Source organism: Squalius cephalus (genome assembly GCF_949319135.1).
Source record: "Squalius cephalus genome assembly, chromosome: 11".
NCBI lineage: Eukaryota > Metazoa > Chordata > Actinopteri > Cypriniformes > Leuciscidae > Squalius > Squalius cephalus.
In genome coordinates this window covers 17,491,371-17,517,984 of record NC_137132.1, presented here as the reverse complement: position 1 = coordinate 17,517,984, position 26,614 = coordinate 17,491,371, and the positions used below count along the sequence as shown (strand labels likewise).

At 39.5% G+C, this 26,614-nt stretch overlaps 1 protein-coding gene across 1 annotated transcript in view; it reads left to right on the top strand.

Annotated features, from left to right (window-relative positions):
* pafah1b1a (platelet-activating factor acetylhydrolase 1b, regulatory subunit 1a) overlaps positions 1–26,614 on the top strand; it is a 50,584-nt gene that overhangs the window by 2,305 nt on the left and 21,665 nt on the right. Inside the window, exon 2 of the mRNA XM_079885219.1 lies at positions 10,958–11,198. Within this exon, the coding sequence (XP_079741345.1) occupies positions 11,167–11,198 (32 nt within the window). The 5' untranslated portion in view covers positions 10,958–11,166. The remainder of the gene's footprint in view (positions 1–10,957; positions 11,199–26,614) is intronic.

Sequence of the window (26,614 nt, the reverse complement as noted above, 5' to 3'; positions counted from 1 at the left end):
CAAGAAACGTTTCTTCTTATTAATGTTTTTTAAGATTCTTTGATGAATAATAAGTTCAAAATAACAGCATTTATTTGAAGTACAAATCTTTTTTGACATTATAAATGTGTTGACTGTCACTTTTGATCTATTTAATGCATCCTTGCTGAATAAAAGTATTAATTTCTTTAAAAATAATACAAAATTGTTTTAATAATGTACTGCTTCATTGTGTTAATGATATTCAGCTCACGTCTGGTCATCTTTTGAACTCTGTGCCATTCAGATGTGCTGCTACTCAACATTCCCTTAGTGGAAATGTTTTGTGATCCTGCAATTCCATCAAGGGAATGTGAGAAGTGATTACTAGTCCAAGCTTTTTTGGCCGTCTGTCTTTACCAGCTTGCACAATTTCAGAAAGAGGGATGTTTCCTTTTGCCATCTGTCTTAAACTAAATAATCTATTGAATCGACAGACTTGCAGGCCTGTTTTTGGGGTTTGAGATGCACAGAAAATGATGGAAATTACACTTTCTTTTTTTTTATCATGCAACATTTGTGCTATGTTAGTCTTGCCTAAATCCTTGTTGAATATCTCTCACTATCTTTATACTAATAAACAAACAGCATAAACCAGAATACAGCAGATGCTAGATTTCTTTGTCTTAATAACATGCTCTTGTTAGTGCTCTGCATTGGTCTTTTTATAGCAGTAACAGATAATCACTACTGGACTGTTTTACCTCAGTTGTGTGGTTCGACTGCGTACAGACAGACCGTTGCTAGAGACCCCTCCAAGCCCTTGGCTGAAATAACGCAGGATAATTGTGTGTTTGTGGAGTCCCAACAGGCAGTTTGTAATGACTAGGATGGAGGTGGCGTGGCATGAACTACTGTTACTGTGGGTTTGGTTTGCTCACTGGATGTGCGTCTGCAAAGAAGCTGCCATAATGCGTTTCGGTGCCAGTGGGGATCAGTAATGCCTTCACCATGGCAACTAAAAGCTCCACTGTTTGATGTGTGAAATGTAGATTTCAAGATGGTGGTCAGTTGGATGGATCAATAGCATCTCTTCCCTGTTTTTGATTCAATCTACATGCTGAAATGGACAGGATTATACGCTATGGCTCGTTTTGGTATGAAGAATGACTAAGGCCTGTGCGTTTGAGAATTTATTGGCTTATAACTACTTGTACTGCTTATTTGTGGCCTGAACCTGCTTCTCTGACCCTAATCTAATTTTCAAAGATTACAGTTAGTATTGCAGAAGTCTCAAAGCACTTTCTCATATGAAATTGTAGTTGAAGCAATAAATGTAGTGCCACTAGTAAATTGGGTCTGCTTGAATTGGATTCCCTCAGCTGCTGTTAATGTTTTGCATGACAAAGACTGAAAAAGCTACTATGACTTTACAGATCCTATTTTAATAAAACAGTTAAAAGAAAAGAAGGGGTAAGATAGAATATAAAGAGCTCTTCTTGCTCTGCATATAATTTATATTCCTGGCATCGTGTCCAGCTGCCCTTGCTGTTAAGAGAAAAAAGGTCTTGTGCACTGTGCATCACATGTAACGTTGCTGGGATTGGCAAGCCTGCTAAGGCTGTCATGATATGGTGATTTGATTTCTGCTTCTCTGTATTTTTCAGTGATTATCTGATCCGTTTTAATGACAGGCCTGTCAGCATATCAGAGCCTCTTGAGTTGTTCATAGTTCAAGTGGTGCTTAGGTTCTGGCATATTTACAGATAAACGTTTGTTCCAGCAGGTCAATTGCTGATAAAGACTGTTCTCTTACTCTTGCTAATAATTTTTCGTTTGAAAGCACTTTAAGCCATTCAACTGCTGTTGTTTTTTTGGTCTCAACTCAGGCTCTCTCTGGCTCAGTGCTGAGCCTGTCAGATTTATGTGTGGAATGTCTTTGAGTGTTTAGGGCAAGGTTGAGGAATTCTGTGTGTTGCCGCCTTGTTCATCATGAGTAGTACCATAGACCCTCTATAGAAAGATCCAGGTCTCTAATACCCCTTTTCCACCAAGGCAGTTCGAGTGCTGGTTCAGAGCCAGAGCCTAGTTTCAAATCAGTTCTTTGTCTTTTGACACCAAAAGCACCAGCTCTGAACCAGGAAAAGTGGTTCGTAAGTTGCACCAAAACATTGCTGGTCTAGAAGTAAGAACCGCTTAGGGGCTCGAGGCGGGGTTACCGTGACCAACAAGACGAACAGAAACTTGTGACCACCATTTTTTAAATAGCAGCTAATCGAGCTAATAGCAGCTCGATTGTAATCTCCGTCTATGCCAATTATGGTGAGCTGCACGAACGTGTTGGATTCGGCGTGTTAGGATGCCGATGTAGGTTCACAAAACCATAAGCATAGTAAATAGTAATGCAACGACTGCCATTTTTGATGGAAGGTTTGTTCGAGATGCATTGGAGCTGCGCGGAGTGCTGCGGGAGTGTTTGGAGAGCATACAACATGCTTTTGGATCGCTCTCGCAGTGCTTTGTCATGCGCCGATGCATCTCGAACAAGTATGGTGTGTTTGTTTGGCACTGCCTCGCTAGCGTTGCCGGGAAACATGAGATGTATACAGTGACGTAAGTCCTGGCTCTGTGGTGGCTCTCTGGCCTGTTGAAAGGCAAACCCGTTATTAGAAGGCTCGTCAGTCGAACCAACTCTGAACCGGCAATAGATCTGGCAGACTGAACTAGCACCCGGTTCATGCTGGTGAAAAAGGGGTATAAGAGGCTTGTAGTGTTTCCCTTCATGTGTCTCCAAGAGAGAACCAACTCTGATGGCTGGATTAGCTCTTTATTAGTCAGACAATTTGTTTGCAGGATAATATTCTCAATTCCTTAATTTGATTTCCTGAACAGAGTAGAGTAGTCCTGTTTAGGGCTGCACGTTTAATCGAAATGAAACTGCACACAATTTGGCAAAGGCTGCGATTATTTTTTGCACAGCTTGTAGTAAATGCTGCTCCATCTGAAAGCCAGAGGGCGCTCTTGCATAGAAACTCCAATTCTACCCCGCTGCAGAAATAGACAACAGGAAACCCCAATGGGCATCATACTATTGTTGTAGCTGAATAAACAGAAGATTGAAACGCTTAGGCCTAGATTTTTTTAAAATGTTGTCTTTTGTTGAACAAGAAGTCCATAAATGCTTCTCATGTTTGGCATGTGTTGCTTTTTCAAATTCACGTTATAAGCAACTCAAACTCACAGTGCTTTCAGATGGACCAGCAGTTACTACTGCCGTCCGTCACTGGCAAGCTGTGCATAACAAATAATCGCAGCATTTGCGATTTCATAATCAATAGCGTGATTTTATGTCAATTGCGATTAATCTTGCAGCTCTAGTCCTGTAGCATAAATCTACACACTAGGACTAGGAATTTGTTGTGAATAATTTTTTTTTATTTTTTTTTAACCAGTGCCATTGACTTGAATCAAGGAAGTGGTCAGTGGTCTGGTCAGCAAGTGGGTTTCAATTTTTCTTGGGTATATAGGGCCCTATGATTTTCGCGATGCAGAAAATGCGGAAGGAATCGCGGAATCCTGTCATAAAAACGGAATTTACTATATAACGTGGAATTTCACGGAATTTGTCAAATTTGATGAATAAATAAAAAGCAGATCAGTGCATATAAATCAAATCGCGATATAGACTAGTGACTGTGAATATTAAACTGCAAAAAAAAGACTGTTTAAATATGAACCCTGCATGTTCTGTGTCTCTGTGTGAATGAATGGTGTAGTTTCATTTACTACACACACACACACACTGAAGCACGCGTGACGCTCGCTGTGTTTTCAGCCTTTGCCATCTCACTATACGAGGACATGAATGCATGAACTTCATCTCCAGAGCCCCTCTGAGAGTCACTTCATCAGCATTTTACCGTTTCATTTGAGAAAAACCATTGTCATATCATAAACACACAGAAACTCAAAGGTCTTTACTGCAAAATAAAAGTTTGGTTTAACTTGACGGTAGAATTTATCTATGTCTTAATGTAATAATAATACTAACTCTAATAGTAGTACATTATTATTATTAAAATTTATTTTTTTATGGAATAATTACAATATTGCTATCGTAAAATAAAATTACTCATATCGTTAAAGGGACACTTCACCCATTTGCATTAAGCTTTGTATCGTTAGAAACCCAGTCAATTTTTTGGAATGGTCATGCATTATTCCCTCATTTTCCCCTGAGTCGGGAGAAATACGGATTTCAGTGTTGCGGTTCCTGTGTAATGATGTTATAATGGTTATAATGATGTAAAAATCGTCATTTTGTGTCATTCTAAGCAGGAAGTCCCATATCTTTGTAGAGGGGTTGAGACTACAAACACTTGTTCCTCATTTTTCCAGGGGGTGGGACCCACTCCTGCTACAGACCTTTTACAGATCAGTGGGTGGGACTTCACTTGCAGAAACTAAAAGCAATATCCACCATCTTGTTTGGAAGCTAAGCTAACAGGCGCTGTGGAGCCAGATGTGAAGTTACGACAATGGCGGAAGGTACTCAATATGATATGGAAGAAGAGGATTTAGAAAGTCTGTTGTTGTCTTCCATACAAATGCGCCCTAAAGTCACTTTTTGTCTTTCCTCGGTCAAGAAGGCACCAAATTCGAAATTTATGTTACATTTCCACTACATAGGCTATATGACCCACTTTCAATAAAGATTAATGTTCCCACGGGTGAAATGCTCCTTTAAATAATCGCCAACCTCTTGTCCTATCTGATCATTTTCTTTTGGCAAATTGACTGTTTACACATTAGGGCTGTCACTTTTGAGAAAAATCAAATTCGAACGGGTATCAAATATCAAGCAATGTATTCAAATATCTATGAGTCCCCCCTGAAAAAACAAACAAACACCGTAACGGAGATTCAATCACAAATTTATTAACAGTCTGACAGTCATAAACAGGACTCAAGCCATAGCCTGTCTGAAAAATATTTTTTGATTTAATGTTTGAAACAGCAGGTTATCAACTTAATCTAGGCCATATGAAGTGCCAATATGCATTATGCATAGCCAATCACAAAATTAGGCTAATGTTACATGGAAAACAAGGTGCCGACCGGTTGTGCAGGAAAGTATGCAGTCATACGATGTTGGACGCCTGGCCGTCTGCTGTGTCTCTGACTCCGCTGCCTCATTTGGATGGTAACTTGACAGGTTAGCGCGAAGATTGGATGTCGAGGATGCGTTAGTAAACTACCTTATCTTTAACGGTTACCGTATTTTTGGGACTATAAGTTGCATCAGTCAAAAAATGCGTCATGAAGAGGAAAAAAACATATAAGTCGCACTGGACTATAAGTCGCATTTATTTAGAAACTAAAAAAAAATAATAAAAAAAATGTTACGGACGGGACAGTTCTCCGTTACGGACGTGAGCGCTCTGAAAGCGGCACTAAAAGACTGCTTTAAAACTTTCACAGAGACCTCAAACAGAAAGCACAAAGCCTGTCTTTAAATTTAATTTCGTTTTGTATTAATTGTATCTTAATTTTAATCAATGTTTCATCAACCTGGATTAAATAAATAAGAAGTAAATATAGTAGAAAATAGATAATCACGACAGAGGCGCCGGTGCGTGAACCTGGAGCTCATCTCATAAATGAACCGAAACTCAGCGTATGAGGTAGCCTACTTGCCTCACAGACCTGAGACATAGAAAGCTTGAAATGTCTATTTTTAAACAGAACAATTCAAAACGAAAGAAAACAGACTGTTCTCTGCTTATGTAATCCGTATGAAATGTGCATTTCTCTCTGGCGCATTCACTACTGCGAAGATCGCGAGTCAGCATCGTCAACTTTATCTTTGCAGCCGACACTGACACAGAAAACACTTGTTTATTAGTAAAAAAATTAACACGTTTCCTTGCTATATTTAACATATTCATAGTCATTACTTTTGCCGGTTCTTTGTGACAGCTTTTATGTGCTTTATTTGCAGCGCTACCCTCACATGTTACATGAACGCGTCACCACCGCATCAGCACCGGAAACATGGAGATGGGCAATTCCACACAAAACTGTCACATCCATAACGCCAACACAATGCCATGGTATTTAGTTGGCGTTATGGATGTGACAGTTTTGCGCGGAATTGCCCAGATTTTTTTTCTTTTTGGGGGCATTTTGTTTGTGTTCAGGCGTTCTCAGTTGTCTTTAGGTTAATGTTTCAGTTAACAGTTTTTCAGTTGTTTTCAGTTAATCTTTTCAGGGGTAGGCTACAGGAGTAGCATGTACTCTCGCGGCTGTAGACGGTAATGTATCTCTTGGTTCATGTCAGTCAGTATGAATTAATTTTGATATATAGCCTAATCTGGAAAATACGGTACTTTACCATCTACGGTGCAGAACCCAAAATATTTCCAGACACTACTTTTTAGATGAGTTGGGGTAGAATTGTCCACTCAGGCTGGCTGTTCTGTGCGTTATCTTCCATTTTCAAAACAGGGTGGCTTTTGGCTATTATTCGCTTGATTTGGTCTTGGGCCTACGCTACAATACGTTTAGAGCGGCCGCTACCGGATGAGATGGCAAACAATAAAATAAAAAACAAACGGTCTAATCATAGACTGTAAAAAATGCGCTACACATGGCACTTTAAAAAACGAATAGTTTATTTATAGTTCGATTACGGATATTAAACGTCATGTATCCTCATGTGCATATATGCATCTCGAATGCATATTCGAATATCGAATAAAAAGTGACAGCCCTATTACACATTAATACATCAATATATCTAGGGATGCACCGATCCACATTTTTTCTCTTCCGATCCGATCCCGATACCTGAATTTGGATATCGGCCGATACCGATACTATTCCGATACCAGAGCTGTGTTTGCTTTAATATTATTATTATCATTATTGTTTATTTTATATGACAGGAAATCCTGTTAATAGGAAAAATCCCATTCTGAAAACAAATGCAACTGTAAGGGTTTCAAATTGATTGTCATGTCAATATTTATTACATTTCCAAAATGTCAAATACTTGAGTCTTGAAATATAAGAAAAGTGCAAGTGTAAACATCTTACACGCACACACTATCTAAGGGTGATCCTCGCTCTGATGCGGTAACTCTCTCTCGATGAATGCTCGATCAACATCAGCATCTTGCAAACAGACAAGCGGATTTTGCCTCAGACGCGCGTGAATTTTGCTTCAAACTTTTACTTTTTACACGCGTCAATTTTTCTCTGGACGCGCGAATGGATTCAAAATATTCAAGCGTCCGGTAGACGTGGTAGACGCGAATTTGACGCGCTATTCGCGTTTGCCGTGAACGCACAGTAACGTGGTGCTTTTTTAAATCTTTGATTGCGTTCGTTGTGTTGTACGACGCGAGGGAGCTTCAAAGAGCTCTGAATTACGGCTTTGCAAACATTGCATTTTACTGTCTTGCTCTGCGGTGTTTACAGTGTGAAGTATTTCCACACAGCGGACGTTGTTGGCTAGCCGCAAACTGCGGAATGGATTTCCTGAGCGGGAGCGTGTCTCATAACTCTGTGTCTCATTGAGCCGCGCCTCCGTTCAGGAAATCCATTCCGCAGTTTGCAGCCAGCTAGCAGACTAGCCGGCGGGAATCACTTTTGGAGTCATTTCAGCAGACAACGTTAAAGCGCAGACATGACTCGTGGATATCGGATATCTCCGCAGGTTGGATCGGGAAAATCCGATACGTGAATTACGCTGGTATCGGTACCGATACTGGATCGGATCGGCCCCATCCCTAAATATATCGTATTATGTGACGTATGTATCATGATGCATATTGTATGTTGAGGTAGTGATTGATACCCAACTAGGGATGAAACGATTACCAGTTTCACAATAAACCACAATAAAATTTTCTGATGGTTAGGATCATCATTTAAAATTTAATTATCTCGGTAAATCCTGTCTAGCCAGCATCAGTCTGACACAGGCACTCGAATGCAACATTGTTTTTATGTTCGAGAAGACATGGTGCAAGGCAGTGACAGTGCTCGGGATATTTTTCAGCCGTCTAAAGCCTGGAACACACCAAGCCGACGGTCGGCCGTCGGGCAGTTTCCGTGAGTCGGCCCGACTAAATCTTCTCAGTGTGTTCCGCACCGTCGGCTGAAATTGGTCCTTGTCGGCTTTGTAACGGCCGATTCGACATGTTGAGCGGGCCATCTGTGAAAGAGGGAACTCTGATTGGCTGTTCAGTTTAGTGAATGAGTCATGAAGAATGAGTGAAACAGCGAGCAAAGTCAAAACGGTACAGATAGAAGGCTGTTATAATGTTATGTCATCTTACCTGAGTGTTCCTTGGCGAATATTTCAATATTAACACGAGAGGAGTGGAATAAAGAAAGTGTTTAGCAGGATTGATATTCAAAACGGTAAGCACGCACTGCTTTGTTTACGGTTTGTTTATCTGCAGCCGCAGCGTCGGTTTCCCTTTTTGAATAACGAACATAGACGAATATATCTTCAGAAATAGACAGTTGTCTCATTTACACGCAGGCGCAGAACGCGCATTCTAGCTGACAGTCGGCAGTAGTTCTCTCGGTGTGTTCAAGTGCTGCTTTTTACCCCGACACGAGGCGACAACACAGTCGGCTTTCATCAGCGCTAGTTCGTCGTCGTCGGCTTGGTGTGTTCCAGGCTTAAGAGGACCAAAACTGAGGTTTTATATTTTGCTTTTTGCAAAAGTCTTGAGGGGAAACCTAATCGAGGATGGTCACCCTGTCTGCAGAACATGCAAAATAAAAAAGTCGCTGCAAAAGGGGAAATAATTAATAAATATTGTAAGAAGTTTATTTTTACTGAGACATTTCAGCTGTCATTATGAGTTCAAATGTCACATCCATAACGCTGGAATTGCCCAGTAGTGTTAATACTCTGATTTCATTTTCAATACAATCAGAAACTGAGACGCAAGATGGCAAGTTGCATATGAATAAAACGAGAAAGCGCGTCCACCGTGATACAAGAGACATGGATGTGCGACGTTATAATGCGTTGCTATTGACAACGGTCATATAATTTAAAGCTGCCGTATGTAACTTTTGGTGCTCTATCGGTTAAACAAATCTGCATGCGTCTTGTGGAAGAACATTGTAGTCGGAGCTACTTTTCTCTGTTTATGTCTATGACTAGTCACGCAGGTACCAGGTTACTCCGCTGCGATGCGACCCTTGCCAGTCTAAAATAGTCCTAATATAAACACTTATTACAGGCGTACCGTAGTGATTCAGAATAAGACAAAAACATGGTTTGGAAAATGGATGATATACTTGCTCATTATATAGCCTAAACTTTGATGACAAAAAAAGTTTATGCTTAAAAGTGCATAGAGCTGCTAATTTTATTTGTCGTTTGTTGATTTTCAAATATAAAACTTAAGTTTTCAGTGTGTAGGGCTATATCAGTTATTTTTTAACATTTTCATCTCATTTTAACAAAACCGTGATAACATAATCGTGATAATTTGTCACTATAATCGTGATATGAAATTTTCATACCGTTTCATCTCTATACCCAACCCTATTGACTGTGGATGACCAGCTGTTGTGATCTTCAGGCTTGTACTGTGCATTTGGCTTTAGTACTGTAATAGGCCTTGTATTGGTGTAAAGTAGCAGTACTTTTGCCATCCATACTGCACAGTAGGGCTGAACGATATGGATAAAATTTCATATCTCGATTTTCATGCCAGATATCTCGATATCGATACAATACGATATGACTAAGTACTAAACAAACAATACATTTAGAGTTTGTAAAATACACACTGATGTCTATGGAAGAGGTAATAATAATCCTTTCCATTATAATTCGACACGTTTTATTCATATCAGATACACATTGATTGTGTAAGTAACAATGTTTACTCTATTCTATTCCCAGTTCACCAGCCACTTACTTTTAAGTATTTCGGGAGAAGTGGATGAATTCACATGTTGTAAACATAGAGGTTGTAAATCCAACAGATCCGATTCTCTGACCTGCGTCTGCGGCACAAACTAACACGGCGGCGCCCGCCATCGCGCATAGGCCTACAGCTCAACTAACGCGATCGTTATAAAGGTGTTTAAACAACAATATACTTCCACTTGCATGTATTTGACAATCGGAATATCAGATATTTCATGCCATAGCTAACACATTTGTGAATATTCTGAATAAAAAAGGAAAAATTACATAAAAGCAGATCATCATTCATTCAGCGCTGTTGCTGCTGCGGTGTGTCACGTGACAAGCAATGACGCGTCACCATGGAAACGCCGCCCCCCCTCTCACAATAGTTCCCACGTCCCTGGTAGTGTGCGCGCGCTGGCTTTAGCGGTGCATTCAAGGGCACTCGTAAAACTGATGTTTGTTGTGACTGCCAGAGTTGTATGCAGGGCGAGCGCGGAGAGGGAAAATCTATATCGTCTATATCGTTGCTTTTTTCGATAGTAATATCTTGAAAGTTCATATCTCGATATAGATACGATAACGATATATCGTTCAGCCCTACTGCACAGTGATCTCTCTTTTAGCTGAGAGAAAATCAGAGGCCTTCTTGTTGCTGTCAAACTGTGTATCTCACTGGAGTGCAGAAGTAGGTTGATGTTAAAATCTGGGTCAGCGGTCCCTTTTACACGTGTTCAGAGCTCCTGACAGGGGCAGCAGGAGTCCGTAACAAAACGCTCCACATGGCAGCCGATAGGGTGGACTGAATGCAGGCTAGAATGAGATGCGTGCTGGGGGAAATAGAGCAGATGGAACACCTGATATGAAATGTGTGTTAGCCCCCAAAGCTACTTTCAGAGGAACAGGGTCAGTAGCGAATTTCCACTGTTGCCTTAAGCCTGTATGACCACTGCGCATCTGGACTGCACTTATTTACATTCTGATTCTGTCCTGTTATTGTGAATAACGAATGTGTCTTTTTTTTCTTCTTTTTTTTTTCTCTCTTCACAGATGCAAGGACTGTCTGGTTGGTAGATGCCTGCAGGCTGTCAATGCGTGGTGTTCCTGGAGACCGTCTTTAAGGAGAAGTGTTTGGGGTGAGCTGCTGTCCACCCTGCGAGCCGGACCCGGCGTCCTCTCTCTGATCTCCTGCCAAGGAGACAGCAGTTGCTGCACACTCTACACCTGACCCCCATCCCCGCCCCGTCCCCACCGCCACCATGGTGCTGTCACAGAGGCAACGTGACGAACTGTAAGTTCTCTGATCTCTTCTCAATCACACCACTGTGATAGCACACAATAGGCGGATCTTTTGTGACGTCATTGTTTATGTTTGCCGCGTTGCATCACGGGAATCGTGTGGCAGGAAACACCGCTAGATACCTGTAATTTGACTGTTTTGCACGTTTGGAGGAGGATTTAGAGAAGAGGATGGTTCACTCTTGCTGTGTGGTCGATTGTACGGCTCGTTGGGGGCCTGATAAAAAGTTTTTTCGAATTCCCTCCGAAAAGGATCGCGAAAAACGAAAGAAATGGTTGCGTGCAATTAGGCGATTGAACCTGGACGCTCCGAAGCCTGGATTCCTAACGTTACTGATCGAGTTTGTGAGGCTCATTTTGTTCATGGTAGGCCTAAGTCTTAGTGACTATGTATTTATAGAAGATTGAATAAAATAGTCAAATCAACCGAGTCATATGTTTTCGCGTTCTGATTCAGGTGTCCCAAACCGCGATCCACAGCATCCAGACTACCGTATTTTCCGCACTATAAGCAGAGGCGCACCTTCAATAAATGGCCTATTTTATAACTGTTTTCATATATAGGGCGCACCGGATTATAAGGCGCATAGAATAGAAGATACTGCAGTCAAACGTTTGACTGGGTTTGCGTTATGCAGTGGTCACCAACCTTTTCAAGCCTATAAGATCACATCCAAGTCCAAATGTAAACCAAGATCTTCCACTTGCAAAAAAAATATGAAAAAAACAAGTGGCTGAGCTGTAAAACCTTGTTTATACTCGACGCGTCCGCATGAGCGCGAAGGTAATAAAAAAACTAATATCCGTCTGCTCGGGCAGATTCGGCTTAACAGCGCGCGCGGGCATCCGCAGATGCACGACTTTGAGCCGAATCTGCCCGAGCAGACGGATATTAGTACATCTCATCATCACCCAGTTTGCGCGTCTAAATCAGTTGTATGGTCTGGTGTTCAGTCTAAAACAAAACAGTTGCGTCAAGTATAAATGCCTCGTCTGTTTGGGGAGCTGCACGCACAGTCAGCGGAGATCTCATATGGGCTTTGAATAACTTCGATTTTGTCACCAATACAAATTTTGAGCTTCTCTCCAAACCTCCTCCGGTCTTCAGATGTTAAAGTGCTTATATATTGTGGATTTTGCCCGCTAACTCTCTTGAAAGTGCTCGTCGCGTCTTTACAGCCCGCAATACTGTTTGATTTGTTGCCACACAACCACTCGCGCATGCGTACAAAGATGTCAACAAAGATCCTCCTATTGAAAATGCATTTATGAATGTGTGATTGACCTCATCTTTGAGTGCTCGTACCTCATTCAACTTTGATAACAGTGAAGGACAGTACGGATTTATCAGGGACAGTTCAAGTTTGACAGTTGAAAAGATCACTGGTTCACTGTCATGAGGAATCAATGAGAAGATGACTACAGACAAAGCCTGGATATAAACAATCCTTTTGTGTCTCATCAGGATGGAGATCATTGTAATAGGCTCGTGAGAGCTTTTAACCACTGTGAGAATTGTTTTAGATACATTGACGGCACGTGCTGCTTTAATCTGAAAAAGGACTGTTGGTCTGGTTATTGAGTTGTCTTGCAGTTGTATGAGGATAAATCTGTCCTGAGGTCCCACACACGGTGTAATTAACCTTCGAACGTGCATGAGTTGGACAGATAAGAGCTTTTAATCATCGGTATGAGGTAATGAGGGAGAGATTCAAATAAGTTGAATATGTAAAGCTTGTTTACCCCTCCTCCATAGCACAGGCTGTAGCCTGGCTTTCAATGAACAACCTAATGAAGATATTGATTGCAGGAGCTTATCATTTGTTATCCTAACAAAAATGTGAGACATACAGATTTTCTCTCTGTGTTTGGCTGTTCATTTAGAGGGTCACAGTTAAGGCCCTGATATACTCACTGCAAAGTTCTTTATCGTTCTTCGCTTCTAGGTAAAAAGAAGTTCGAAATATGTTTGCAACGATATTCTGTTAGAAGTTTAATGTTGGGATAAAAAGAAAAATGACAAAACTGCAGAAAGGTTGTTAACTTCTCCCCTTCATAGACCTCTAGCTTATATGTGAAGAGTGCTTTTAGACTGGCAGCAAATGGAGCAAGCTGGACAGATTTTGTGAATACTGATAGAATACCAGGGGGCGTCTTGATGCATTACTTACTGCTGGATTCATTAGACAAAAGCAGAGGGGAAATGGAGGCATTGACAAGCTGACTGCCTGTCTCAACAGTTTTCCTCTTTTTATTCAGGCTTTTCTCAATACATAGAGCACAGCGGCTGGCCATACAGAAATGATACTTGAACTATTTAAAAATCTTTTCTGGAGAACATAGTTTGTCTGTTGTAAGAATTGTTCTCCTTGGCCCACTTTTTATATTTGATTTTATTAGTTTTTTTTTTTTCTTTCTTGCCTGTCTAGGTTTTTCTTGTAAATTTTATATATTATATTAATTTTAAATAGATTTGCTTGTTCATTTAAAGCTGCAGTCCGTAGTTTTTCCTCTTTGTCGCCATCTCTGTTCGAAATCTGCAATTGCAGTTATTCGTTACATGGGTTGTGCCTCGGCGCGGCACAGCGCGGATGAATCCAATGTTTTGAGGAGAATGTGCGGCTGTCAGTCTGTCTGTGGAAACTGTCATTCGGAATCACAGATTCTACTTTTTGGAAGTATGACCAACTTAAGAATTTTCACCGGTTAATGTCATCTGAACAAGTAAGTAACATCCACTTTTGTTCTGACCAACTAAGGGAAAAAAACATTGCAGTAAATCGCGCTGATTAAATCTAACGATCGCTTATCATATCACGTCAAACCGTGCAAATTATACTTTGTTCTCAAATTGTTAATTGTAATTTTTTCGCATGGGCCCGGTTGCAGTCTCTCTTTTTTCTGTAGCCAGTCCAAAGTCTTTTGCATTTTACAACGGATGAATCTCAAGTTGTCACTGGTGATTGTCGTTTGAATCTTTCTGGATCCGCCATCAAATGTATAAGTTTAATTGTATCAAGTTATGTGAGAAAAGGCTATAAATCTCCACCTCCAACATCCTCACACGCAACATAGCCTACTAGCCGAGACACCTTCTTTATGTGTACAGAGGTGACGTAATGACGCAATGGCATGCTCGAATTTCCCGCAGAAATCCACCAGTACTACTGGAATTAAAAACATTATTACAAGCTTACCGTTTGGAATCGAGCTAAGGCAAGCAGATAGTTTTGAACACTGGCTGGTCATGTACCTGCTCAAACGTATATTTTGGATAATTTTTAACCCAAAAAGGTTACGGACTGCAGCTTTAAAAAATTAAGAATTATAAAGCATTAAGAAAACTGTGTCAGGATTCCTGGTGATGTTTATCTTGGTCATACGGTTGCACAACATCTTAAAATTGCTATATATAGTTACAAAGACATAATGGAGTCACTCATACAAGAGCACATTGTGTCTGTGCATTGAACGCTTAGCAGATTGAAGCCTGTGAGGGTTTGTTTTAAAAATAAACACAGCACACTGCTCTGTAGACACATGTGAGATGTGGGTATTTTTGATGGAAGGTTTGTTTTTTTTCTCCATTGTCTCAGGAGTCATTTCTCTCCTGGAGCGAGAGTTTCTCTCTCAGTGTGAGCTCATATGTCAGGTCTTCCTATAGGAGCTAAATATTGCTGTTGACTCTGTGGTTGAGATAAAATGTGCTCTCATCATCTTGCTACAGGCTGTCTGTATTTGGTTGTGTTCCTTGTATCTTGTTATTAGATCTTACTTTCTTACCTTTGGCTTTGGGATTTTATTCTAATTAAACAGATTTGCAAGTTAATTGTTAAATTATTCGTAGCTGATCTACTCTAAATAATAATCCTTCTTAACCTTCAAAATCACCTCAGCACTGAAATCTAGCACTCCATTCATGTGAGTTTCAGCATCTGTCTACGTTGGAAATTGATATAAGACAACAAAAATAATGATAATAAAAATACTATTCAAGTTTTTTTACTTTTTTATATTATTTCAATAAATAATAATAGTAATAATAATAATTATTGTTGTTAGTGTATTTAAATACATTCAGCTTAGCAGGGTTTCAAACAATGTGAATGAAACATACTTTTACACATAGTCAAAATAAATGATTTAAATAAATTGTGTGCGTGGTTGTGAAGTTTCATTGTGACAGCAGTAGGTTTCGTGTTGTGTTGTGCTGTAGGTGTGGCAGGTGTGTGCAGGCCTGGGCTCTGGAGACCACCTCATTCTAAAGCATAGCCTCTTTGCCAGCCCCTGGCGAGCTCTGATGAAGCTGCCGCCAGCCAATCAGCAGGAATCCCATCACCAGTATGGATTTAATCTGCAGACTGGCACACGGAGGAGGTGATGGCCCTTCTGCTGCTCTTAGGAGCTTCACCCATCGACTTAGAGGCTACGTCAGCACCTCTAGAGTCAGTCTAGACTTCAGATTGAGATTTATTATGTTATTGTAGATGGCTGAAATGGGGTAATTGAAATGCCAAATATTTGAGATGTTAAAAGGTTCAGGCAGGGGGTGTTTGAATTGCAATTTTCTGGTAGTGTAGTTGTTTATGATTAAGAGATTCCTGAGGAGGAGCTGAGCAAAGCTTTACACACATAATACATGCATTAGTGCCACATGCAGTCAGAGATTATTATGCCGACCGCCACTCCTTCATTGTGGCGAGGGAAGGTAAATGCATAATCTAAAGCTTCCTCCCGATAGTGTGGAAATCCCTCTGCTCCTGCCTGCTTGTGCATTCGTGAGATTGTGTCATGGCTCAGGACTTATTCAAATGATTGTAAACAAAACACAGCATTAGTGCTAAGACCCCACTCTGCTAGTCGTCTTAAGGGGCGTGGCCTCTGCGGAGCAGCCCAAATCTCATTAACACTGTGCATGTGTATGTGAGACAGCTGGCTCAACACTCCCATGCTGTGCGCACACACACATCCAATTGCATGTGCCCTTTACACACTCTAGCTCAAGGTCTGCTGTCTCTGAACTGCCAGAACATGGAGCGTTTGCAATTAACCCACATTCATCATACCCCTAAAATAAGACTGTCTGTATGTTTCATTCATTCTTTTGGCTTTCTCGTGTCACGTTTTCTGGGTATAGGGTTTCGGTTTCAGTTTCAGTTTAAATGGCAGTCACCATTTTTATCAGCTTGTGTATAATATTCTGGTGGTGCCTAGATATGGTTCAGGTCCTTTCTCCAGTCCATGTCTGTGGAAGTTCTGCAGGGAATCAGTTTTTGATCTCAAACTAAATTCATGAATCATTTAAATCATTAGTCACTTTTTATTTATTTATTTAATTTTATCATTTAAAAAAAGATCCTTAATTGTAAGCAATATTGTGTTGTAAGCAATATAGTGTTGTTTACTGTAATGCAATACTACATAATGCAGTTAAAATTTCTTTGGTTTGAACAATAGCCTATTAATTTTTTTTTTTTTTTTTTTACCAATGCACCAATATCTGCTTCATGTGTGTCTGTATCATGGTTTCATTATTACATTATTACATTATTTTAGTTGGCTCCCTGTTCATATTACAGGCATTGTTTGACCTATTCACTGACATGTAGTGTAGATTAAATTAACGAGGCTTTTTGAGAACTGATAAGGTCAGAATGTTCTGAATCTTTTGGTTTTCTAGTTTTAGAGTCATCCGATTTGAGAGCTTTTTTGTTATGGTCTGACATTTATTGAAAAGCTTTGTCTAACTGGTTCTTACTGGAAACCAGTGTACAGTCTACTTGGATTCTTCAAGAACACATTGTGTGTGCTTACTTAGCAGACTTGCAGCAACCTCCGTTTAGGAGCCTTTTATCAGGGAATAATGCTCCCGTAGAATCCCTGGATAGAGCCACAAAGTGAGAGTGCTGGCTTTGATGAAAGCCACTTTCTGTCGGCCATGTTGTTTCATGTACAGGGTTTGTACAAAGGTTACCAACTTTCAAAGCCTGCAAAGGGACTCATTCTGCAGTCCTGTGATGCCATGTTCTGATACATGATGGCAGCTGGATAATAAGCAAAGCAAATCCAAACGCCCAGAGGCAGCCAGACAAGATATACCCACAGGGGATCATCTGAGTCTGATAAGACTTGTTTGTTTACTGAGGAGAGATGCACTGGGTTTGTGGAGTGGATGTGGGAGGGGTACGGGATGCTGTCTTGCTGGCAGTGGTGATGTGGATCCGGAAGCAAGCACTTAGCGGAAATGATGTTCGAGCGAGATGACTCTCCTCCAAAAAGAATGAGGTAATGCTGCTCATCTCTTCTCCTGCAGCTGCTCTCCTTACTCACTTTACATGCACATGTATTCTGCCACCGCCCTGCCTGAGATTTGACGTTTGATGAGGACTTGCTCTTGTGCTGCAAATTCAGTCATGTGGTCCTGAACATACTACTACAGATCAAATGCATCAGTAAATTAGCTATTAGATATATAATGTGAAATTGGTTTAATTTTTCCCAAATTCCCTGTTTTATTTTGAATTCTTCTGGATTCTATTTTGAATGAATGATTTAATTGAATTTTAATAATCAAAAATGATGCCTAATCAATTGAATTCATGAAATGAAATGTTATGAAATGTTTTATTCTTTCAGAAATTGTTTATCTGGATATTTTTATTATTCTGGATTCTGTGTTTTGATTTTTATAAATCATCAAAAACAGTGTTAAGGCCAAAGTAGCCTATTCCTTTTTATTTATTTTTTTAATGTATAAACGTGCATGCGAGGGTCCAAGTATGTTTGGACGACACAAATTTCGTCTCCTGAACCGCCTAATTTTTGTAACTGCGTATACGTCGCACATGCGCATTGAATTTGTTTTGCACTAATCAGTTGTTCCACAATGTAGCTACACTGGCCCAGGTTGTTGTTTCACAGTAAAAAAAAGGAACTAAAGAGATGGAACAACAAGGCCTGTCACGATTCCTCGATTCAATTAGAGTATTCTATTTTAAAATTCCTGAATTGCAATTTACCCGTGTCGAGTAACACGGAGCGGATCCGGATCGTTCACAGTAAATGCTGCTCCACATAAACTGTTATCATTTACATGCGCATATGCTGAGAGTTTGGGTTGCATAACTTTCGTTTGGGAATGCAGTGTGCGCCATTTCATCAAATTTGTAAGGTAAAGCATTTATAAACCTGCGCCAACACAGGAGAATACATTTATATGTTACAAAATATGCAGACTGTTTGTTGCAAATTCAAAATGAGTTTAAACCCTCGCTCTGATTTTGCATGTTGTGATGTCCACATATTCTACAGAGGCTGTAGCATTTCTATCGTAAAGAAGTCGCCAAATAATAAAGATTAAGTAAAAATTTGAATTAAATGTCATTTGGCCAGTATTAAACAAGGATTTGATCAGCTGTAAAGTGTAACAAGACAAGGCCATTGGCGCCCTCTGCAGACATTTGTTATAATGCATAATGTACATAAGATGATTGTTTATATTATGCATTTTCCAGATCTTGTAAATCATAGGGCTGTATGCACCAGTCAAAAATGCTGTCTAGAGAGGCAGCTCTGCATGTTTTGAGACGGTTCTTTGGTTAGTTTGAGGAAGCCCTGTCTAAATGAAGATTATCTTTTGTTCCTTGTCTTCTCCATCTCTGCCCACTCAGGTTCTTCGCCACTTCGCTTCTCGGTTTCCATGGATACCAGCCCAGAGCTTTGAGCATTCATTTGTTTGTTCACAATGTTTTATTTTCTTTGCCATTTTCAGTACTATTTCCAATATTTTATTTGTGTTGCGACTGTGCAGATAGCAGTATCACAAAAAAATCTCTTGTGGCTTGCTGTTATTGACCGATTCATCTGGATTAGAGATCTAGGGTTTCAATGACATTTATTCAAAAGCGGTTGGGCAGGTGTTTGAGGACTATTATGGGAATTATTTGAAAGTAATTTGTTGTTGTTAATAGTGGTCGACCGATATGGGATTTTTAATGGCCGATGCCGATGCCGATATTGAGAAAGCAATCTGGCCGATTGGCCGATATGAGGCCGATACAATACATGTGAATACAGTAAATGAGAGACATAAAGAATATTGGTGAAACTAAATGAACATTTATTGTACATACTATTTATGCAAAAAATTTTTTGCAATAAAAAATATTTACTAAGAAATTAAAATGTAAACAAAAAGGTAAGGTAACACTTCAATAAATAAAGTTTTAGTGCAACTTCTTGTCTGCTTTAATATTTACAGTCATTTTTTCAGTCACATAAATAATTACTGCTGCTTACTGCAGGTTACAAATAACATTTATCATTAATGAACCAATCTAAACAATATTCATAAATTAATGACAAAATAGTATGTGAGATTACATACATTTTATGTACAACATAGTTAAATATAAATCTCACATAGTTTATTTACACTATTTACTTTAAAATAGTTTAAATAGTTCAACCTTTTTTTAAGGTTGTTTTACTTCAAGTATATTTAAATAATAATGATTTATGTGTTTATTTTTGCTTGTTTGTTTCTTTAAAACGTTGCAAGCCGTCACATGTATTTGCATGACATACATGAACATATGAAAATGTATACTACACACGATATTACGCCAATCATGGTGGATAAATAAATACAGTAGATAGTGAATAACATTTTCAAGGATTTATTTTCAAATGTAATATTATTACATAGTGTTCTCCTCTCATCCACCTCACGCGACCAACTGATCTGTAATGCACGCGAGTGACGCGACCCAGCTTTTCCGTGCACGCGAGTCCGTTGGAAAACAGCGTCTAGTTTAAACGTAACCCGAGAACAACGCGCGTATCTGAGGAACAGCCAGTCACAGGATTTTTGACTGTTTGTGAGGTAAAATGTTTTCAGTTTTGTTTGAATTCGTTTACATCACATCTGTGACCCCCACTGGAGCTACCGCTGGGCTGCGGATCTGACATATCACGGTACTGTTTGAATGGACTCTGCTGCACGCCGGAGTGTTTTTGTGTGTAACACAATGTAGCGTCAGGTTAGAAAGCGAATGCGAATGGTCATTTACGGTGTCTGTCAGATGTCTGCTTCACTTCTGAGTGGCTTGTTTTACGGTGCTGGGCGGAGCAGAGCGAGTGTATTCAGTTCATTCACGCTCGCTCTGTTCGCGTCAGTGGAAAAAAGCGCTAATGCACAGTCACAAACTGTTTTGAAATATATCGGCCAAACGGAAAGATTTATCGGCCGATGCCGATATCTAAAAAATTCCATATATCGGCCGATATATCGGCCTCGGCGATATATCGGTCGACCACTAGTTGTTAATGCTTGCTTGTTTAATTATGCCTGCCAACACTAATCTTTGGTACTTGTCTGTTTCCACATCATGCATGATGAAACATTGAAATTTCATCTTGTGGCCATCTTAATGATATACTGAACAATAGATTTAATAAAGTCTTTACTTTGTATGTGATCAAAGTGACTTTGGGCAGAAATCGCAGTTAAGGATGGTTGTCTTTGTAGCTCTTCTTTATTCAAGCATTTTATTTAATGTGTCAAAAAGCTCATAAAGCAGAGTTTCACGTGGGCTGCTTGATGTGTTTTGACAGATTGCACTTGCTGTTTAATGATTTTCAGGATTGTTTTTCTCCAGAGCATAACTTACATTTACAGTTATATACTTGTCTGTAAATGTTATGAATTCATAAGAGTTTCCTAACAGCGAGAGTCTCACGCTATACTTTCAAAGACTTCACTGAGAGAGCAAGCTTGTGTTCATGTCAACCAGACAAACCATGATAATTGTGACTTACTGTGCGTTCACACCACCGCCGGCGAGAGCGGCAAAATTCGCTCTCGCCACCCTGCCAACGACGCCGTAGAAAGATTTGGGGATGCTCTGACGTAGATCGAATTATTTTACTGCGTTCTCTGGAATCCTCTCAAGCGGAGGACTTCTACATTCCGATTGGTTGCCGCCAAACCGCGTCATAGCTCATTGCCATAAAGTTGACCTGACTTCAACTCTTCTCGCCGCTCTCGTTGTCCAAGACGCGCCGCGCCAGAGCTAGTGACTTCCGGCCACTTTGACGCTGTCGCTGGCTTGCTTTTACACTGGCAGTTTAGTTCAAAATAGGCTTTATGCCCAGCTCCACTACTTCCTGAACTTCAGCCAGCTCCTTTGTAGGGCTGTCAAAATTGCTCAAAAATGACGTTCGAATATTCCCTCTAAAAAACACACGAATATTCGAACTATTCGAACATCTGGTTGCGCATTTAGTCAATGACGCGCATTACGTCAATAACAGGACAAATTAATACAAAGACACATAACTACTTGTATAGGTAGTTAATTTAAGTTTAAACATATTTGACAATGTATTACCAACACAAAACCAAGTAAATAAACTAATGGCCAAGACCGCAGACCTCACTCTCGCTCACTCGCAGGCTCTCTCTCTCTCACGCTCTCTCTGCGCATAACGGTTTAAATTAACAACAACAATAAGCACATGTTGAGTGCTGATCAAGAGTTTTATGCAAGCAATTTAAGGTCGCGACTCTTGTCCCAAATATAGCAGGCTTCATTCAGTGATTGAAACAAATTTATTAACATTAATTGAAGTTTTACAGTATAGAACCGACATTGAACGCTCCGAGCGAGCTGTGCTGTGGTAAACATGGAACTTTTCTGTTTAAGGGACTGTTCGTTATTTATTTAAGGGGCCACCGGAGGAGTTTTGAGATCTGTTGTCAAAAAAGACATGACCCTCCCTTCGCCAGCAATAAATTTTTCTATGACCCTCCAAAATGATTGTGAAAAAAGGCATGACCCTCCCCGATAATTTATTGATTAGCCTAATTCTGTACTGGTTTGCGCTTGGCAAAGATGTTCAGATAGCCTTTGTTTGTTTTTTAAACCATAAACTCTTGCTTTCTCATCTTACTGTAACGATAGACCAAACCTACGATTCGGTTCGTATCACGATTTTTGATTTTAGATTTGAAAAAAATCATGTTTTCGGTGCTGATGCGGTGTGACTCGTTCAACATGTGGGTGGCGTTGCGAATAAAGCATCTAAAAGCTGTCACAAAGAACCGGCAAAAATAATGATTATTAATATGTCAAATATAGCAAGGAGACATTTTAATTGTTTATTAATAAACAAGTGTTTTCTGTGTCTACTGCAAAGATGAAGTTGACGATGTGTCGCGATCTTCTCAGAAATGCACATTTCATAAGGAGAAAGCAGTCTGTTTTCTTTCGTTATGAATTGTTCTGTTTAAAAGTAGACATTTCAAGCTTTCTATATATTTCTCAGGTCTGTGAGGCAAGTAGCATAGCCTACCTTACTCTGAGTTTCGGTTCATTTATGAGACAAGAGTCCAGTTCACTCGCCCGCGCCTCCGTGTCATGATTATCTATTTTCTACTATATTTAGACTACTTCTTATTTATTAAATCCAGATGAAACATTGATTAAAATTAAGATAAAATTAATAAAAAAACGAAATTCACTTTAAAGAAAGGCTTTGTGCTTTCTGTTTGAGGTCTCTGTGAAATTTTTAAAGTCGCTTCAGAGCAGTCATGTCCGTAATGGAGAACTGTCACGCCCGTAACATTTTTATTTATTTTTTTTCACATAAATGCGAACACGAAAATAAAATAAAAATATTATAATATTTTATTATCTGTGGAGGCCGATCTTTATTCATCCGGTGGGTATATATCTTTTGGTTTGCACAGTGTAATTTATAGAATTACTAAAAAATATTTTGCCACCTAAAAGTTAAAGATTTTTTGTGTCACGTCACATGTATATTTCCCTCATATTAAATATAAAACACATGTGTAGACTGATATTTTTCTAATGTCTTGACTCCTTTCAGACGTTTCAAAATATTGGTATTAAATGCATTTTCTGAGAATTTTTATTTTAAGTTTTGACTGCAAATGTCACGTCCATAACACTGGAATCGCCGAATTTTAACGAATTTATCCTCAACTAGTTTTTGTGGTGTAGGTCTATGTATTTTATGTTAACTTAAATAATACTAATAGTAATTTAAAGATGTGGTAGCCCTACATCTTACACATCGTGGAAACAAAATAAGAATGGAAACTAAAATATGCAGTATCGCCCTACAGCGCACATTGATTCTATCAGCGCACATTCTGGCGCCTCAGTCCCAATACTGTAAAACTCGATGTACGTTCACATCACATGTTAATGCAGCGGTAGAGTTACACTCACAGGACACTGTGCACTTAACAAAAGTTCATTATTTGCTCGTGCTTTAAAGCTTTGCCGGGTAAACATTTCTTTGGCATTCTGTTCTGACATGATGCACTTTTTCTAAGCGCGAACTGAATTAGTGCACGCGCACTGTCAAACAGCCCAAACTGGATTTTTGTTGGGTCAGACCCATCTGATATCGAAGGGGGGCTGATAACGCGAGATCAACATGGAGCTAAATGGAAAAAAATAGCACCAAACAAGCCACTTTGAAATGTTGCTGTTTTCATGAATATAAAAGTTGGGTGACCCTCCCCCTAGACTAAAAAAAGTTGTATGACCCTCCCCTCAACAAAGAATAAAAAGACATGACCCTCCCCTATTTTCCTCCGGTGGCCCCTTCCATAAATACCGAACGGTCCCTAACTATAAATAAAATGAGGCACACAATTCCGAGAAATGTGACAACAAGAACTTTTACCCTGAGGTTCATAAAAAATAAAGTGCTATTAAAAAAGAAAAAGGCTACTTACATTCTTGGTGCTTGTATTAAAAAAAGGAAAAACTAACTGCAATTTATTCCATTGTCTTTTTAGTGCACTGTCAACTTTCAGCAGTGGTGCTGTGCTAGACAGTGCGACTCGTGTGACCTGTCCCTGACGCCTCAGCGCGCGCGCCCTGCTTCCGCGGGCGTGTTTTTCCATATTCGAAATTCACATTCGAATATTAATTTTCACGTTCGAATTTCTGTTTTTTAAAACTATTCGAATATATATTCGAATTTAGAATATTCGTTGACAGCCCTACTCCTTTGTTTCCTGTCTGCCATTATTGGACAAACTGATTAATCCAGGTGTGTCTGATTAGTGTTGTTGGGACTACTGAGGTCAGGCACACCTGGATTAATCAGTTTTTCCAATAATGGCAGACAGGAAACAAAGGAGCTGGCTGAAGTTCAGGAAGTAGTGGAGCTAGGCATAAAGCCTATTGGTAATGTGAAAGCTGTCATGCGGACCTGGGAGTGCACTGGAGTACCGAACCTGTAGGAGGTGATTTTGAGTTTGGTTGGACTTTAAAGGAGAACTCCGGGCAATTTTAACATTTGAGCTCGTTTTTTTAATAAATTTGGAGTGCTGTCAGTACAGAGAACAACGACGACAAAAATCGGTGTTGCCTACACCGTGTTATCCTCTTTTTAAAATTTGCACCCTGTTGACTTCAATGGGGCAAGTTTTAAACCTGCTTTTAGCCTCTTAACATCCTTGAGGTGTCATTACAAGTGCCCAGCCATGTGAGTGATTCCTTTAGTTAACATGGGTGAATCTGACTGCAGTAGATGTGAAAGATATAAATAAAAATGATGTTAATTTAGCCAGCGCAAATACCTGTATTTTCTTCCTGTTTTCGGCCGAAGTCCACAGTAATCGATTGTCGAGTTCACGCGCATAGGTTATCACGCGAGTGAACTCGACAATCGACTACTTCGGACTTCGCCCGAAAACAGGAAGAAAATAACAGGTATTTGCGCATCTCAAGCGCCCTCTTTACGTTCGTCCTAATGCCTGTTAGTTGTCCGTGGATTTGCCTATATTTGGCGTTTTAAATGGAAATCGACATGGAAAATCGATTTTACAATCGATTCAATGAACACTTATGTCTCAAAAATCTAACAGGATTTTTTTCACAAAAGTGACAGCCCTACGCACAACCTATTCGATATTCTATTATTAAATCAACTAATCGAATATTTGAAAATCTTCCCTAATCGGGATACTTATCCTCATTCGTTCCAAACCTGCATACTTTTTTTTATTTATTTTTTATCTGCGAAACACAAAAGATGATACTTTGAAGAACACTGGTAACCAAGCAAGAAGCAACACCCCATTAACTTCCAATTGTATGGTAGTCAAAAATCACTGAGACATTTCTCAAAATATCAGTCTTTTGTGTTCCACAGAAGAATGTAAGTCATAATTTTGGAATGACTGATGAGGGTGACTAAATGATGACATAAATTTCATTATTTTGTGAACTAAAATTTACCTTATTTAATTGAAATCCAAAATATAATGCTAGTTATGCTTTTATGAACTGCACATAGACTGGACAAGTAATTAATGAAATTTATCAGATGGTTTCATAATTGGTTTTAAATAAATTTATTTTGCACTGCTGTCATCTGTGTTTCTTGCTTAAAGCTTTGCGATGGCAGCGTTTTGCACATGTGTAATTGACTACTGTATACAATATACACACAGAATGAGTCACAGAATTCAGGGCTTTCACTCCTGCATTTAACTGTGGTTGTCACTCCCAAAACTTTCCAGAATGTACATGGCCATCATCATCACAGTTTTGTTTTGCTAAACGGCTCTATTTGACTCACAAAGAAGCATTGTTGTTGAGCTGTGTCTCTAGGAAAGGTATCTGTTGAGCATGTCCAACTCAAAGCAGAGTAGAGTCACACACACACAATTGTCCCCTTCAGCATTAAGCAGTGTAGTTCATATCATTCCTGCCGTCTGTCACATGAGAGATAACCTCATGCTAACCTTGACTTTAATCAGAGCACCCTCACTGTCAGTAGATTTGATGCTAGTGCTCTGTCACTTCATTGTGTGCTCCTTAGAGAACTGGCCAATACACCAAATAGTTCACACTGTGTATATAGGCTATATAATCATATTATTTATCTCTAACCATGAGTTTTTCCTCTGCCTGTGTGCTGTTAGACTCTTTGTTGTCTGGTCTATAGATATTATAATTCTTGTCTATCTTGATTTTGATCTTGATTTAAGAGAATATGTACACAATGTGGCTGTCTTGCTGAAACAGTATTTCCATATTGGGCTGTGGATCCTTCTGGCATCACAATGCCAGGAAGAGTTTGGACAGCAGAGTGGCGTCTCTGACAGCCTTCTTTGTCTTCACTATCACTACTATCAGTGAATATCTTCTGCTCACCACAGTCTTGCTGACTCCTCAGCAGCTCAGAATGTGTTGAAAGAAGAGGTGGAGGCTTCCTTCTAATAACTGACATATTCTTTCCCTATTAAAGTAAAAAGCATGTGTATTCTATTTGAATGTGCACACATTTTCTTTTATCTTTAAAAAATTGTTTTAATGTATAATAATATACATTCAAATATAATGTATAAAAAAT